Source organism: Vicugna pacos, chromosome 27 (genome assembly GCF_048564905.1).
Source record: "Vicugna pacos chromosome 27, VicPac4, whole genome shotgun sequence".
Classification (NCBI taxonomy): domain Eukaryota; kingdom Metazoa; phylum Chordata; class Mammalia; order Artiodactyla; family Camelidae; genus Vicugna; species Vicugna pacos.
Window position 1 is genome coordinate 6476368 of NC_133013.1, and position 17951 is coordinate 6494318.

At 38.8% G+C, this 17951-nt stretch overlaps 1 protein-coding gene and 1 pseudogene across 5 annotated transcripts in view; one reads left to right on the plus strand and one right to left on the minus strand.

Annotated features, from left to right (window-relative positions):
• Positions 1 to 17951, minus strand: part of TJP1 (tight junction protein 1) — a 96162-nt gene that overhangs the window by 67978 nt on the left and 10233 nt on the right. For all 5 annotated transcript variants that reach the window (XM_031672139.2, XM_031672138.2, XM_031672137.2 and 2 more), the window contains exon 2: positions 3914 to 3970. In XM_031672139.2, the coding sequence (XP_031527999.1) occupies positions 3914 to 3970 (57 nt within the window). The remainder of the gene's footprint in view (positions 1 to 3913; positions 3971 to 17951) is intronic.
• On the plus strand, positions 7822 to 17914 carry LOC116277617 (small ribosomal subunit protein uS10-like; annotated as a pseudogene).

Sequence of the window (17951 nt, forward strand, 5' to 3'; positions counted from 1 at the left end):
GCAAAAAAAGCACCGGGCAAAATCCACCATCCATCCATGATTTAAAACAAAACAAAACAAACAAACAAAAAACCCATCTCTCAGCAAAGCAAGTATAAAAGGGAATTTCCTCAACCTAATAAATGGCAAAACTGAAATACTGGGGAACTTCCTTAACCTCGCAAAGTGCATCTACACAAATCCTACTGCCAACATCATACTTACTGGTGAAAAAAAGGCTTTCATCTAAAATTTGGAATAAGGCAAGGTTGCCGGCTTACTGTACCTATTCAACAGCAACCTGCAAGCCCGAGCATGTCATCAGAAAAGAGGAAATAAAACTGCCTCCATTCACAGATGACATGATTGTCAACACCGAAAAATGCCGAAGAATCTACAAAAAAAAGTTCCCAGAACTCGTAAGTTTAGAAAAGTAACAAGTTCACTATTAAAAAAAAATAAAATCAGTTGCATTTCTACATACTAATGAACAATCAAAAACTGAAATTTAAAAAATACCATTTATAATGGCTCGGGGAAACATGAAATATACTTAACTAGAAATCTAACAAAATCTGCACAGAATCTGTATATTTGAAAACTACACAACAGCAATAAAGGAAATGGAGAGAGATACCACATTCATCGTGTGGACTACTCAATAGTGTTGTCAATTTTCCCTAAGTTGATCTGTAGATTCAATGCAATCCCAATGAAAATCCTAACAGATTTTTTTCTTTGATACTTATTCTAAAATTCATATAGAAAGGCAAAAGAACTGGCCAAAACAATTAAAAATAATAATCAATTTAGAGGACTCACACTACTTGATTTTCACATTTAATATAAAGCTACAATAATCAAGGCAGAAAGACACACAGATCAATAAAACAGACAAGGGAAAGACCCACACATATACGGTCACTGATTTTTGAAAAAGTAGAAAGCAACTAAATGAAGAAAGGATAACCTTTTCAAAAAATTGGACAGCTGTATTAAAAAAAAAATCCCTGCCTTTACCTCTTAATACAAACAAAGTGTAATCTAAACAAACAAACAGACAAAAACTTCCAGAAGAAAACAACAGGAAAAATATTTGGGACCTTGGGTTTGGCAAAAACTTCTTAGATACAAAACCAAAAGCAAAATCAATAAAAGCAAAAACTAACAAACTGGACATTATCAAAACTTAAAACTTATGCTCTATAAAAGATACTGTTAAGAGAAGGAAAAAGGCAAGTCACAGAATGAGAAAAAATATTTATTTGAAAAATAATAACCTGATAAAGAACTTTTATCCAGAAGATATGAAAAGCTCTTAAAACTCAAGAAGTGACAACTTCTGTGCCCCAAGGGACACAATCAACAGAGAGCAAAGGTCACCCAAGGAATGGTAAAAAACATTTACAAGTCATATATCTGATAAGGGGTTAATTACCAGAAAATAAAAACTCCTACAACTCAACAAATAAAAACCAAATAACCCAACTGAAAAATGGACAAGGGAACTGTGAATAGACGGTAAACTTAATATTGTGTATATGTTACCACAGTTTAAAAAAAAAGTATAAAAATTAATAAACAGAAACTTCAATTAAAATAGAGCTGGGAGGCCAGAAATGAGAGCCTCCCAAGCACTGTGCGATTAGCAGAGCCGAGGGGAAGACAGATCTCCTCTCCTTGCCTGGCAAGAGCTCAGCCAGTGAGACACTGCCAAACTCAGCCAATGAAAACCCACTACACTCCGAATTCTCAATTCTGCCAATGGACTCTTTGTTTACTGCACTCTTCCAAATTCCTGTTCCCCTCTACAAAAGAGTCCTCCTCTCCATTTCTGCTGGGGTCTTGCACTATGTCTCCCAAGGGTTGCAGACCCTAAATTGCAATTCTTTGCTGATCCCAAGTAAAACTATTTTGCTGGAGAAATAACTGGCAGTCTACTTGTTTAAGGTCAATGTAAGAAAACAAACAACGCAATTAAAAACGGGAAAAAGATGTGAACACATTTTACCATGGAAGATACATGGATGACAACTAAGCACAGAAACAGATACTCAACATTATTAGTCTTTAGAGAACTACAAATGAAAACCTCGATGACGTACCACTATGCATCTATTAGAACAGCTAAAATTAAGGAGGGAAAAAACCCAACCCTGGTAATACCAAGAGGTGGTGAGGATACAAACCACTGGAGCTTTAGGCATTGCTGGTGGGGACGTAAATGTAGTTTGACAGCTTCTAACAAAAGTTAAAACATTCACTTACAGAAAATCCACAGCAATTCCACTCTGAGGTATTTAACCAAGAGAAAAAATTTCTGTTCATACAAAAACCTGTACACTAGAGCAGATTTATTCATAATCACCAAAAACTGGAAACAGCCCCAATGTATCAAGACTGGAGAATAAAAAAGCAGATTATCCTACACTCATACGATGGAATGCTCCTTAGCAGTAGGAGGGAACTAGCTACAGACGCTAGTAACATGATGGTGAAATCTCACATGCATCAGGCCAAGAAGCCAGCATCAAAAGGCTGCGCATTGTATCAGTTCATGACTGTTCCAACATGACATTCTGGAACAGAAATGACATCAGTGGTCGCCAAGTGCTGGAGGTGAGGGGACAGAGTCACTATAAATGACACAAGGGAAAGGTTCAGGGTGATGGAACTCTTCTCTGTTTTGTTTGTAGCGGTGCTTATATGACTGTTATCTGACTGTAAGTGTTTGTCAGACTCAGGACCATACACTAGGATGAATAGTACTATGCGTAAATTGTATTGATAAAAATAATAAACGTATTAAGCAAATAAATGCAATGTAAAAAAAAATCAAATTAGTCTCTTGCAACCAGCCAATTAAACATTTTTAAGGTACAAAGGTATAAATTTAATTTGATTTAAATATGCTACCTATCAGCACATTTCACACAGGCCATACCTTAGCTCTAGAAATTAAAAGTCCAGGTTAGTATTATTTAACGATTCCTTTCACCACTTAGGGAGACACACACAAAAAATCGGCTCTATCTTATCTGAAATCACTGGTTTTTAATAATTAATTTATCCATGATCTATCATGCGCAGATTCAAACACTCAGGAGATAATCAGGGCAGGGTTCAGGAACATGATTTTCCCAGTTCCGTTTCCCTACTAATGGAGTTAGCTGGGAGAAATAGTTAAGCGTGAAATATTTAAATATCCCCTAATCTTTTCCCGTACCTTCCCTAAGGAGAAGGAAGGGTAGTCAGCAGAGTCAGCTCCCAGCAAAGGGAGGGAAGGGGAGACTGGTGGGAGCACTACTTGGTGTCAAGCATGATTAGGTGACATTAGCTCCATTTTAACCAAGGCATTAGAAGCATGTTGGCTCACTCGCCCATTTCTAAAGGGAATCACGGAGCACTAGGATTCAAATTCAGGGCGGTCTCCTTTCAGACAAAGCTCTTACTCTCACCACCTTCTTGCGGTTTGCTTTCTGCCCAGCTGCAACTGTTTAAGCAAAGCTTGGGTCCACATGCTTCAAATCAACGAGCACCTTTTAAGATTTTATTGCTCACAAGACTCTGTTCGATTCTAAATCCCAAGCCTACAATACATGTACGTACACTCAGAAAGGCTGAAACAGTTTACAATTTCCACCAACGTACAGTGTCTTTTATCTGATCACTCAAAATTATAAAAATAAATCACTTCATTTCTTCAGTTGTGATTAAAAACAGCATATACAAATAACCACCAAAAGGATATGTGAAAAAGTAATCATGTTCACTTTTGACCTTAATAAAGAATTTATTGCAACTCGAACTGTAAACAAAGGGATATAGAAAAGTTCTTCCCCTCTCCTCTGGCTTCCTGACATGTGGCTTTCCTCTATTGTTCCCCAAGCCTCCCGTATCCTGAGTTAAACACACAGCACTCACTCCAACTCACCCTGTGAAGCGTCACCGTGTGCTGTTCCCATATAGCTGTTTCCTCCATTGCTGTGTTCTGGTAAAGAAAAAGAAAAACAAGTAATTACCTTTTAAGACAAGGTCTTTAACAGAGTGAATGAGAACATCCAGCAAACAATTTAGCACACTGCAAGACCAAGATCCATAGTTTTAATACTAGATACTCTGAGAAGGGTTTAATAATTATACGAGGGTTTTGCTTGCTTTTGTTTTTGTTTTAAGAGACAGGAAACTACACACAGGAACTTCCTTTGTTTTTAACTTAATTTGGACAGATGCCACTCTATAGTCATTTCATGCCAGCTGCAATCAGTGTTCAAGCTAATTCTGCAACTTTATACTTAACATCAGATAGAAAAGAATAAAAGTTGGAATGGTATTTTTTAAATATCTAACGCTACATAAAAACACTGCAAAGCATTCCTTACATTGTGCAAAGGAAGGAAAAGTCAAACATCTATGAACCCAGCAATTAAAAATATCCATGATATAGGAAAACAGGTAAGACCATTAGATAGGTTTGGTCAGTGGTTTCAGTATCAGGTAAAACGCTACTGCTCCACCTAGTTTCAGTTTTACTGCAGAATTACCTTCTCAAGATTTCTTTATAACACTGAAAAATAAAAAATTTTTAAAAAAGGCTTTCCTAGTATACATCTCATGCACACACGCCCATGCCATACAGAAGAGAAAAACAAATAAACAATTCCAACCCCTGCCCCCAAGAACTGTCTTAAAATTAAAGTGATTCAACTTCCAACAGAGGTGCTACTCAAACATCAGTGAAGTTCAGGTTCCTCCCCTGTCAAAAACTTCTTACGAAAGAGGGAATCAAATGACTACCCAAGGGGTGAGCACTGAAGAATTCAAAGTATATTTCTTATACATTGGGTGAATTGCTCTTGGAGGCCTAAAGTGATTCAATCTCTTTTAATGTTAACCATCTTCTGGAATTGGGGTTCCTAAACATACATATATTTACAGTTTTTAAAAAGATTTTGCAAAAAATAAATTTAAAAAAAGGAGGAGGAGGAGGATATAGCTCAGCAGTACTGTGTGTGCTTAGCATGCACAAGGTCTTGGTTTCAATCCCAGTATCTCTTCTAAAAATAAATAAATGAATAAACCTAATTACCTCCCCCCTCAAAAAAAGGCTTTTGCAGACTTATCCAAAAGTAGGGTGGAAGGGGAGACAGCTAAGCACGCTGTTGCCAGAACACCACCCGGTACCCACTGTTACACTGTCTAGTCCTGCTATGTGGCTGTCACTAGCATCACCAGAACGTGGCCCCCACGGTGCTGCCTGGGGCCCATTTCTCCTTTCCCACAGCAACTTTAATCAAACATTAATGCTGCTTTAGAAAACAAGTCCCTAATAAAGAAAGCCCGTTTCCCTAAATTCAAAGCAACAAGATGAACTTCCCTGCCGGATGAATAAGAGAGGGAGAGAAAAGATCTCTCTGTTCTCTCCCGTAGATAAGAACTGTCCACCAGCATTTTGTTTCAGGCTTTCAGTCAAGCGCAGCGAAACCTCCTTTGAATGAGACTTCTGCTGGAAACAAAGCTGTTTTGTTTTGTTTTTTTAACAAAAACTGACCAGGATTTATATATTTTTAAAAAAACTCCCCCATTAGTGTGACACAGTGATGATACGAGTCATTCTGCTAAACATCAGGAGTCCCACTGAAATACACAGGCTAAAAACACTGGTATGTCCAGTCTTAGCTGAGAACTGCCTGCAGGGCTCTGGGCTCCCCTCCCCGGCCCCGCCTCTGTAGCCAGCAGCACCGTCCAGGGCCCTTTTAATTCCTCTCCTACCAGTGCAAAGTGACCTGATAACCAGCAAGCACCTCGACAGCATGTTCTTTGGTACGAAAATGTATCATCCACCGTATGCTTTTCATGGCCACACAGTTTTCCATTTAGTACAAGAATATTATCAAATGAGGAAATTCATTTCACATGAAGGGAGGAAAAGCAGGTTATGAAACAGCTTACATATTGTTATCCTAATTTTGTTTAGACATGAATGAAAAGAAAGGCTAAAAGGACACACAAAACGTTAACACTGACCATCTTCAAAGTGAAGGGATTACGGGGGATATTTTTCACGAGGCATTTTTTGGCTTTCCTTTCTCCATTCCCAATCAGAAAAAAATTGCCGAAATATTTTAAAACACATTCATCAAATCCCATTTGAAACTCCAAATATGTATTTTTAACTTTGCTTTTCAGAAGAAAATCAAACAATACTTAAGAAGATTATTTTATGCTTTACTGCTAATTACAAAAAGTATTTATTCTGTTAGTAAGGGATTTATACATTAAGCTTCTAGAAGAGTATGGTAAGAGAAATTTACTTTATTTACATAAGGGGCAAAATAAAAATAGTAAAATAACTGTTCTCAGAATTTCAGTCAAAATTAGTGTTTCCTCAGAGAAGTATACACCTCAACCAACAAAACGGCTTCCCCCAAAAAGGGTAATGTAATAGCTCACTTCTCTGTTAAAGTGAGACATGGCCTTATTAGCTTGATTCATTAGAATGAGACCACTGTACAAGAAAGCAAGCAACAGAGAAGGAAACATCAAGAAGGCCCCGGAGCAACACACGACACCCACGTAACCCACAATGTAGTAAGGTGGTAAGCCCTGCGATCCAGACCACTAAAGGGAAAAACACGACAGGAGCCACCCATCTCTCTCCACTCTCACGTCGTGGTTTCCTTCAGCGGCAACAGCAGCACAGTTCTCTCTGTGGTTGTTCGTGTCACCAGGAAGACTTTATGAGGAGTTCTGAAGGAAGGGAGGGATGAACAAATAGCTGAACGCAGAGATCTGTGATAATACAAATATGGTCCAATAAAATGGGAGCATCTTGGTTGATGGGATACAAGTAGCTACTGTGAAATTCTATCAGCGTTGCTAGGTTCAAAAGTGATCATAAGATGCTGGGTTGGGGTAGGGAGTCTTACAGTAAGTAAATCATTCAGAAATTAAAGGATAAAGCCAGTATAAAACATTTTTACTACTAAATTGGATACCTTAGAAATTTTGATACTTTTGATACTAATATTAAAGTTTCGATACTTCAGAAAAATGGAGATTTCCTTTGAAAGGATACCTAAGAAGCAACTGGCCTCCGTGGTAGAGAAAGAGAAATGGGGGGAAGGGGGTGCAGGGAATCTCTCATTTTCGCTGTGAGCCCTTTTGTAAGGTTTTATTAAGTTCATCTATTACTTATTCAAATGAATGATTTAAAAAACATCATCCTTATTGTAAAATTGCTTACTTGTCATTTCTCTTATTGGGGAAAAAAACACAGAATGCGTAATTGCATAACTCGCACAGGCTTTCCCGCTAAGGGAAGTCTCATCCCCAAAGCATTCTGGCCTGTGGGGAGACCGCAGTGAGAAGAGCCCCTCCTCCAGGAAGGGCTCCAGCACTCTCATTCCCGACAACTCTGAAAGACGCTGTTAAGCAGAAAATGAACTTAGCTAGAGAGCAGATTAGAGCCCAAACCTGCCATTAACTAGAAAAGTAACTTAGTTTCCTCATTTATAAAATTCGAGTGGGATGAGATCACCCGTGCGGCACCGCAGGCACCCAGGGTGACTGGGACCCGCGGCTGCTGGATTCCCAGTTCCATACACATCTCTAAGTCAGCATCAACTGACCAGAATCACAATTTCTGAAGAAGCAAAAAGCTGCATTTCAGACCTGCCAAGAGTCTGTTTGGCCTCTTTGTTCTAAGCTCCAGCTGGCAGAGACACTACTCAGATCACCAACTCTGAAGGGCTTCCTGCCAAAACTTCAGATCCTAATTCAAGGCAGTTTCACTGTCCTTTAGGGCTGATTACAGCTCAAATGGGGAAAAGACAAGACGACATGAGAGCTGACAAGACAGGAGGAGCCCTCAACTGGGAGCAGACCAAATCCAAGCCAGGGTAAATAAAGCAAGAGTTCTCCAAATGAAGAAAAATCTTAACTCCTTAACATTATCAAGATTTATAGTCAGATAAAATTGACCATCCTGGGGGAGGGTGTATAGTTTAAGTGGTAGAGCACATGTTTAGCACGTACAAGGTCCTAGGTTCAATCCTCAGCACCTCCTCTAAAAAAAATAAGTAAACCTAATTACCTCCCCCACTCTCCCAAAATTTACTATCCTGATGCCTGTAATTTCCAAAACACTCCATTCATTCATTTAACCCTTGGAATTGAATAAATTGGTCCTTCTTTCTCTGTAAGGGCTCAGGAAGGCTTGTAACACCACATAAACAGTGTACATGAGGCATCAAGGAGGATGGAGAGGACTGTTTGCTGTGCTGATCAGGGACTGAGTCCCCAAGAAAGCAAGAGGTGAGTTCCAGCTTGAAGGATGACAAGAAAAAAGTGGGGAAAGATGTTTGCAGAAAAAAAAGCGTGTCAGCAAGGTTGTGGGTAACGCATGCAAAGCTGGCTTTGCTAATGCTGAGCCCTACAACTGGCAGAACAGGGAAAGGGCACAAAGAGAAGGTGCAGGACATCACCACAGGCTTGTGACAAAATGCGAAGGATTCCAAATTCGCTGGGAAGACACTGGAATTGGAGGCAGTCATGTGATACCATCAACTCATTCTGATGGCTGTGATGTGGAAGGCGGATTTGAGTCACAGAAGCCAGCTAGAAAGTTAAAGCAGAAAAGGGGAGGAGTTCAAGATGGCTGTTAGGGTTCACAACTGGGCAGCTGAGTGAAGGAGCAGGAAGCAGGAAAGATGACAAATCCAGTTTCAGACATCTGTAATTTACAGTGCCCATGGAAATACTGAAGCAGAGATGCAGGCAGGAGGCCGGTGGATACACAGGTCTGAAGATCGGGACTGGGATCTGGAGCAGGTAAGCATCTAGGAAGAATCAACAAAGTAATACTGAACCCAAGACAAAATATCCAGTTACCAGAGGACTAAGATGACCCTGTGGACTACAAATATTTTAAGGGGAAAAAAAGGAACCTAAGGAATCTGAGAAGAAGAGTGAGTGAGGAAGTAATACAAATATCATTTACTGTCCAGAGAATACAGCAAGACGAAATATTAAAAAGGAAGGTATCATAAAATAACAGCTTCATATTTTTTAAATTGTTGGACTCTTAAATATTAAATACGTACCTAAAATAGTGTACTCAGTACTGACTCTTACATAAAGCACGTTGAACACTCTTTCCTGATGACTTGTGGTCCCCGATTAGGAAAACCAAACAGTAAAGAGAAAGAATACTCCGGTAGCTCCGTATCTGGGTTCCTTCTGTAAGCAAAGCCACTAAGCTGAATTGTTTCTGAATTTGCCTGCCCTCCAAAGTTTTTGTTTTGTTCTTTTAGCTTCTTTCCATCCAAAATAGAAAGCAAGATCCCCTGTAGAGTTAAGCCTGAAGTCAGAACAGTTTCAGTGAATCCAACAGATGACTCCTGCCCCTCTTTGACTTTTCAGTTAAGCATTTAATTTCAAACGTGATCACTGCTATGCAAATGAATTACAAAAAGACTAGCGTGTGTGCTAAAACATGAGGGAAACATACATTTGGATTGAAGGGCTGTCATGGAAACTCTCAAAATGGAGATGTCCAGGGATGGTAAATAAAGATAAACCTAAAGTCCAGTGAAGAGAGAGGTCTTGGAGATAAACTCAGGGATTCAACATATGTTACATACTCAAGATAAGAACTCACTAAGCCTAAGAATTAAAAATAATGATCACAATAACAGCGCAGCAACTATAGGATGACAGCCTCAATAGGAAGTGAGTAAATTTAGCATCCAACACTCCACCATTCTCAACACCAGTTCAATTTCCAAATACTTTATTGTATCCACTTCTTGGCTGACAACTTAGGAGACAAACGATGAGATGGATATGATTACAAAATATTAAGAGCTGGAAGAAAGACATAGGTGGACCTAGAATATTTTTGGCTGATCAAAATTAGAGATTTGCTTAAAATATAAGTTTACAAATAAATCAATATATCTGCTGCTGTCCTAAAATCAAAGTGAAAGAATACCAGCTTACATAAGTTACCACTGTATGTGCACTGAACCTTGAGAAATTCTTATCAGGGATGGTTACAGACTCTCTTGAAAACTCTTGAGTGCTTTCCAGTCACCAAAAATAAATCTGCTTTTAGGTTGTCATTTTCTAATGGCTCAAGATGGACAAACGACATGTGAAGTTGTCTCCAGGTAGAAGGGGAGAGAGAATGGGGTAGGCCAGATAAGGAAGTGATGCTGAAGACAAGGTAATCGGCAAAAGTGGGGGGGATCCAAAATGGCAAATACACAGTAACAAATCAACCCAACTGAACCACACAAGAGCACCGCGACCACTCTGAAGAAGGCAGGGAAGAAAAGAATCTGAGCAACTGTGGAAAACAGCATCTGACTGAATGCTGGGAGGCCAGACACAAAAGAACTGCACAGAAATTCTGCAGCCTAGGTAGAGTGAGTCCTTCTCCCTGGGGAACGGGTGAAAAATTTCAGCTGTTTCGTGTGTACACTACAAGTGAACACACAGATAATGCAGGTTGTGTTTCTCTTGTGGGAGGAAAATATCTTAAGTAAGAAATGGAGGGAGGCTAAAGGGAACTCTGATGTGAGATCGGAGTCTGAGGTATCAGTATAACCCACGGTTTTACACACACAGACACAGGCAGAGTCGTGCAGAAATGCACAGGCCCATTTCCCAGCTCTGTCTGAGGGCCTACCACAAGGAGAACCCACAGCAATGAGTACAGCTGGCGTGGAGACCTTAATTTCTAACTGCTATTCTCCAGTAAGATAAACCATGATTTCTTAGAGAAGGGTTGGTTCCAGGGCTAGGACAGGGAAAATACAGGGTGAACTGGAATACTATGTGGCACTAGAAATTAAGGGACTGCTCAAAAAATTATGGGGATTTGTCAAAGGAACACAAGAACCAACCTGAAAGAGCATCTACAGGCCAAAGCCGGAATAACCTGAGCAACAAAATGCTCACAATATTAGATTTTAACCCACAGAATAAAACAGACATCCATGCGGACATCATTAAACACATAAACGAGAAAGGGACAACTATTCACGAGAGTAGAATCTCAGCTAAGAAATGTGGAAGGAAAAAAGGCAAACTGTACCAACAGATAAAGATCCACCCAGAGATGATAAATTAGTGGGTGAATGTTTGAGGATTAACATGATGATCATAGCCTCAAATCATCTCCTCCAAAATATGCACTAAAAACACACATAAGACAGCTCAACATCATGAACGAATACAGCTTTTACAGTATTCTTGCCAAAAAGGCACCACCTCATTTCAATGATGAGAAAATATCAGACAAACCAAACTGAAGGGCATCTGACAAGTTAATCAATTCTCTTCAAAAGTATAAAGGTATAAAAAAAGTATAAAGAGAGAAAACCGAGGCTTGGTTAAAGGTTCAAAGATACAAAAAGAAGAGAAAAAAAATGTGACAATGAGTGTCTATATGTCCGTGAATGACTGAAAAATTGTGCTGAACACTGGAATTTGACACAACATTGTAAAATGATTATAAATCAATAAAAAATGTTAAAAAAAAAAAACAAAGATACAAAAAGAACAACTAAATGCAACGTGGAGTCCTGGAAGAGAAAAAGGATAAACTAGCAAAATTCAAATGCAGCCTGTAATTTAGTCATTACTGTATCAATGTTAATTTCTTGTCCTTGTTAACTATTCTACAGTTACAGTGATGTAAAACATAAGGGGACTGGAATGAAAGATATAAAAGAACTCAAATATTTTTGCAACTTTTCTCTAAGTCTACCATTAATCCAAAATTCAAGTCTTTCCATGAACAAAATGAAAAGACATCCTACAGACTGGGAGAAAATATTTGCAAATGATGTGACCGACAAGGGCTTAATTTCCAAAATACACAGACAGCTCATACAACTCAATATCAAAGAAAAAAAATCTAATCAAAAAATGGGCAGAAGACCTGAACAGGCATTTCTCCAAAGAAGACATCCAGATGGCCAACAGGCACATGAAAAGATGCTCAACATCTCTAATTATTAGAGAAATGCAAATCGAAACTACAATGAGGTATCACCTCACACCAGTCAGAATGGCCACCATCAAAAAGTTCCCAAAATAATAAATACTGGAGAGGGTGTGGAGAAAAGGGAACCCTCTGACACTGTGGGTGGGAACATAAATTAGTGCAGCCACTTGAAAAATAGTCTGGAGGCTCCTTAAAAAACTAAAAAGAGAGTTGCTATATGATCCAGCAATCCCACTCCTGGGCTTATATCCAGAAGGAACCCTACTTCAGGATGACACCTGCACCCCAATGTTCACAGCAGCACTATTCACAATAGTCAAGACACGGAAGCAACCTAAGTGTCCATCAACAGATGAATGGATAAAAAAAATGTGGTGTATATATGTATCACATTATATATATTGTGTGTATATACATACACACACACACACACAGAGGAATAGTACTCAGTCATAAAAAAGAATGAAATATTGACATTTGCAGCAACATGGATAGACTTAGAGATTGTACTGAGTAACGTCTGAGAAAGACAAATATTATGATATCACTTTAACGTGGAATCTAAAAAGTAATACAAATCAACTTACTTATAAAACAAAAACAGACTCACACATGTAGAAAAGAAACTTATGGTTACCAAAGGGGAAAGGGGAGGGATACATTAGGAATCTGCTATTAACAGATATACACTACTATATATAAAATAGGTAAACAACAAGATCCTAATGTATAGAATGGGGAACTACAGTCAATATCTTGCAAAAACCTATAATAGAAAAGAATCTGAAACTGTACACTTGAAACTAACACAATGTTGTAAATCAACTATAGTTTAGCATGTAAACAAATATTCACACACACACACCCCGAATGGTATTGACAAGATTAATAAGGAGCTGAAAATTGCGGGGAACAAAAGAACAGAATCTTGACCATACCTACTGTGAGCAGCAGAACATCTCAGAAGACATACATATGAGCAAATTCAGCAAATTATAAAAATCGAGAACACTCTTTAGCTGCTAAAGTAAGGAAAAGAATTACCCTATTTAAAAAAAGTGAATAGTTAGTTCACACATCTGTTTTTGTTTCTCAGGTTATTCCTCCTCCTTCACTAAACCATTACCTGATTTTCAAAAACATAAAAAAGAAATTTAAAAAAACTCTTCAATTTCTACATAAGATACATGAAAAACCATGATACTTCTCTAACAAAGCACTCAATGAAAAACAGACCAAATTTGTACACTCAACAGGTCACATTTCTTTAAAATCACTTCCTCTTAATCCTAAATGTCTAAGGTAAGATGGTGACAAGCTGCTAAGCCTCACTGAGGCACACTCCATCAAGGAGCTCCCTCCTAGTTCCAAGACCAGGCAACTTGAGGCTGAAAATCTCACTACTAAGATGGCAGTAGTAACAGATGAAGATTCATTAAGAAGGCAGTAAATATACCCGTTTTAATACAAGCCATCTGAGTATTAAAACTTATGACTTTTCACACACACCACAAAGAAGCATTATCATTTATTTTCAGATAAAACTGGGCTTTTAAAGTAACCAACTAATATCTATCTAACCAACACAGTATTCATATTCAGAATATACAGGAATTCCTATCAATAAAGACAGGATGCCTAATAGAGAAAACGGGCTAAGAAATTGAGGAAGCACTTCAAAAAAGAGAATATCAATAGATAAACAAGTTTCTACTGCACAGCACAGAGAACTATATTCAGTATCTTGTAGCAACCCATAAAGAAAAAGAATATGAAAAGGAATATATGTACACAGATGTATGACTGAAACATTATGCTGTACACCAGAAATTGATACATGGCAAACTATACTTCAATAAAAAAATAAAGTATGACTTTAAAGAAAAAAAAGGAGGATATTAAAATGGCCAGCAAACATGTGGGGAAAGGGTTCAACTTCATTAATCAATAGGGTAATACAAATTAAAAAAACAATTAAATGCTCCTACACAACCATATAATAAGCTAGAAGAAAATAATGAGTTAATGAACAATCTAATCAGAACACTGTTAGCAGGAGTGTAAATTGGTACACCTGCTTTGGAAAACTGGCAATAATAAGCATATTCTATGATCAATCAACAGAAATGTGTACGTATGTGCACAAGACTTTACGTACAAGAATGTTCACAAAAGCACCAGTCTTAGTAGCCAGAAACCAGAAACCATCTAAATACCCATCAACGATAAAACGGAAAACAATGCAACATTCACTCAATGGGCTATTACACAGCCATGAAATGAAGTGAATAAACTACAACTACACAAACCAATATGGATAGACACTGTTCAATGCTGAACAAAAGAAGTCAGGCATAAGAACACAATTCTATTTAAGTTTAATAACAGGTAAAATTGAAGACCAAACAAAACAAAACACCACTGCAAAAGAAAAACTCCTAGTAGGGAACTAGCCCTATCAAGTTAAGGCCTCTTAATTAAGACATACTATAAGGTCTCTACAATGAACAGTGTGGCAGTGGTGTGTGAGCAGACAAACAGACCAGTGGGATAAAACGGAAAACCCAGAAACAGACCATCATTAATAAACAGAAAATTAGTGTATGACAAAGGTAACATCTCCAATCACTGAGGTAAAGATACATTTTTTAAAAAATGCTACTGAACATCTAGGCCGTCATTTGGAAAAAACATAAATCAGATCTATCTCTCACCATGCACAAGAATAAACTCCAAATGAATTAGGAATCTAAATGTAAAAAAAAAAAAAAAACCATACAAGTACTAGAAGAAAACTCAAGTGAATTTCTCTTTAATGCTGGTGTAGGGAAAGGATTTCTAACCATAACTCAAGGTCTAAGAGAAATAAAGAACATAAGAAATAAAAAATGTCTGCCTGACCAAAAAAGAAACACAGAAACAAAACACCATAAACAAAGTCAAGAAAACTGCAAGACACACCACGAGAGCCAATACCTGTAATACGTAAAGAAATTTTAAAAACTGCAGGAATAAGCACAAATACAATAGAAAAACAGGAAGATACTTTGCAAAAAGGATGCTAAAATTTGGAAAATGGTCCACACCTGGTCATAATTAGAGAAATGCAAATTAAAATAACACCAAGATGCCATTTCTTATCTATCAAACCAGCAAAAATTCAAAAATAAGACGAAACAGTCTACTGGTAAGACTGTGAGGAAACATTCACTCTCACACACTTCCGGGGGAACAGACAGTCACACCACCTCTCCGGAGCCAGATTCGGCAAGACCTAGCAAAACTAACATGTACTTAACCTTCTGACCTAGAGATCCCACTTCTAGGAAGTCGGCCCTGAAGAGAAACCTCCAACAATGTGATTGTGCGTGTGCACCAGCTGCTCACAACCAGTACAACGTATGTAAGTGCACTACAGCAACTATCCAGGTGACCAAGCACCTGAGTGGAGGAGAAATTACAGCACATCCACACAATGGAGGACTCTTAAGAGGTTCAAAAATAAAGCAAAGTGCAAAAACATCAACAGTGTTCCATTCTTCACACGAGAAAGAAGGGATTATAAGATTACACACATGCATCTACTCATTTCTGCAAATTAGATCCAGAAATGATAAACCAGAAACTAAAGAAACTGGTTATTTACAGAGTAAGTCGGAACATGGTGGAAGAGAGAAGAAAGTGGACTCAGGGTCGCAGGGATGAGGAAGTAAGGGCATGTCTGAGCATATATTGTTGTGCAGCTACGAACTACAGTAAAGTTTCACATATCCCCAAATAACAAGTATATAGTTAAAATCAACCAGGATGAGGTAGTGGTCCTGATGATGGGAACCAAAATGGAATACAACAGCAGCAAATAAACCTGTTACAAATGAATACCACAACTGAAGAGGACGGGAAAGAAAGTAACTGGAAAATAGTACTTTGACAGATACTCTAATGTGAAAGACAGAAAGATCTATACACAAATACTATACTCTAGTTCTGTTTCTCACAGGGGTAGGATGGGTTAACTCACTAATTACAGGTACATCAGGACTAAACAAATAACTGAACAGACTCTAGACAAGGAGTTGTTTCCTCACTGTCAGAGAAAGAAGTTACAAAAAAGGGGACGGCTAGACTGAAATGTGTTGAATAGGAACTGAGGTGTCCATCTAAACTCAAGGTTTTTAGTACAAGTACAGATAACTAAACACATGAGGAAGAAGGGGCAGCTCTTCCTTGCAGAGTAATGCAGAAGAAATGAAAGAAATACAAAATCACTATTAGAGGAAAAGAACACAGTATTAAGTGCTGCAAGCAAGATCAAGGAGCATGACCAGTGGGCAAGGGTCTGGAGAGAAGCGATCTCAAAGTATCTGGCCCAAGACATTTACCAATCACAGAGGGAAAACAGTACCTTGCGAAATGATCAAGGTTACCACACCAGTAGTAAAACATAAATATCACATACTCTTTCCTTAATCTGATGCATAACCTCAATCTAATCACAAGGCAGTGTCAGACAAACCCAAAAAGGAACAGTCACATTTACAGGGAACAGGACAAAAACTGTAACTATCACAGGGGAAGCAAGCACCGAAATCCAGACTAAGAAATTCTACAGGACAAACAATTCTGTTTCTCACCAATAAAACTGCAACGTGGGTGGCAAGGACAAAGACACACACAGAGCGAGATGGGTGAACCTTATCGTCTAAGAGGCTTAGCAGACATACCAATCACCATGGGAGGACTTGATTTGGATCCTGATTTTTTTAAAAACACATTAAAAAAAGAAAGTTGATATTTAAGACAATTAGAAACTTGACATTGACTAAATGTTGGATTTTTGATTTAGAATTTAAAGTGTGATAATGGTAATACAGTTTTTTTTTAAGAGTTCTTATCTTTTAGAGATATAGACTCAAACATTAGCCGATGAAAACACATGCCTGGTATTTGCTTCAAAGTAACGGGACAGAGGATACAACGGGCAGATGTAGAGAGGGAATGAGACTGGCTGTGAACTGGTAACCACACCTTGTGCAGGGACTGTAGGGATTCACTATACTCTTCATCTACTTTTGTGTGGACTTGAAAGTTTTCCACTTAAGAAAAAGGAAGGTAATTTGAGGAGACTAGAAATTAATTACTGAATCTAGGAAAGACCCAAACCAAGACTTCTGCTCCCAAGATGCAGGCCACAGAGCACATTTTCCACAGGCTGGATTCTCCACAGCGGCCTCCTCTTTGAGGGAAGAAAGATGCAGCTAGACCTGGGGGTGCACGAGTGCGTTCTGGGAGTCCTGGGCTGAATTTAGCCTGGTCTGTTACCAGGAAGTGAGCCCAGAGTAAAAACGGCACCTCTCGTCTAGGAGGGGCGGGCATCATATACGAAATCAGAGAACCAGCAGGCAAATGTGTTCGAGATGCTGTCAGTGAAATCAAAGGAGAGGGAGAGGGACAGGGAGCTTGAAGCCGAGTTTGGACCTCACTTCTAGGCTCAGGATGAGGAAAAGAGCTGGGATGGGGCAGTGAGGAAACTCCGGTCTGCCCACTTCTGCCTCACAGCTGCTGGGACAGCGTAACCAGTCAGGCAGGAAGTCCAACCACAGCTGTGGCTTCTGAAGATCTAGAAAGAGCCTGTGGAACCAGAGGTGGCAGCTCATGGAATCAGAATTACCTTCACCAGCCACCGCCTAAAATCTCAGGGGAAGGTATGCGCTGACTTGATCAAAGGCACAAAGACTCTAGAAGTAACAGGACCAGCTCAGCTGCATACCAAGCCTGAGAGTAACTACAGGGAACATTCCTGTGGTGAAGGTTCTAAGACTTGCAGTTGTTTTCAGATGGGGCTCCTTCAAGGAGATTACTACATCCATTGGTCCTGAGCCAGGAGTCAAGACTGAAGTTACTGCTGCAGATGCTTAAATCAACCTTTTTAACAAATTGATAATCAGTTGTTAAA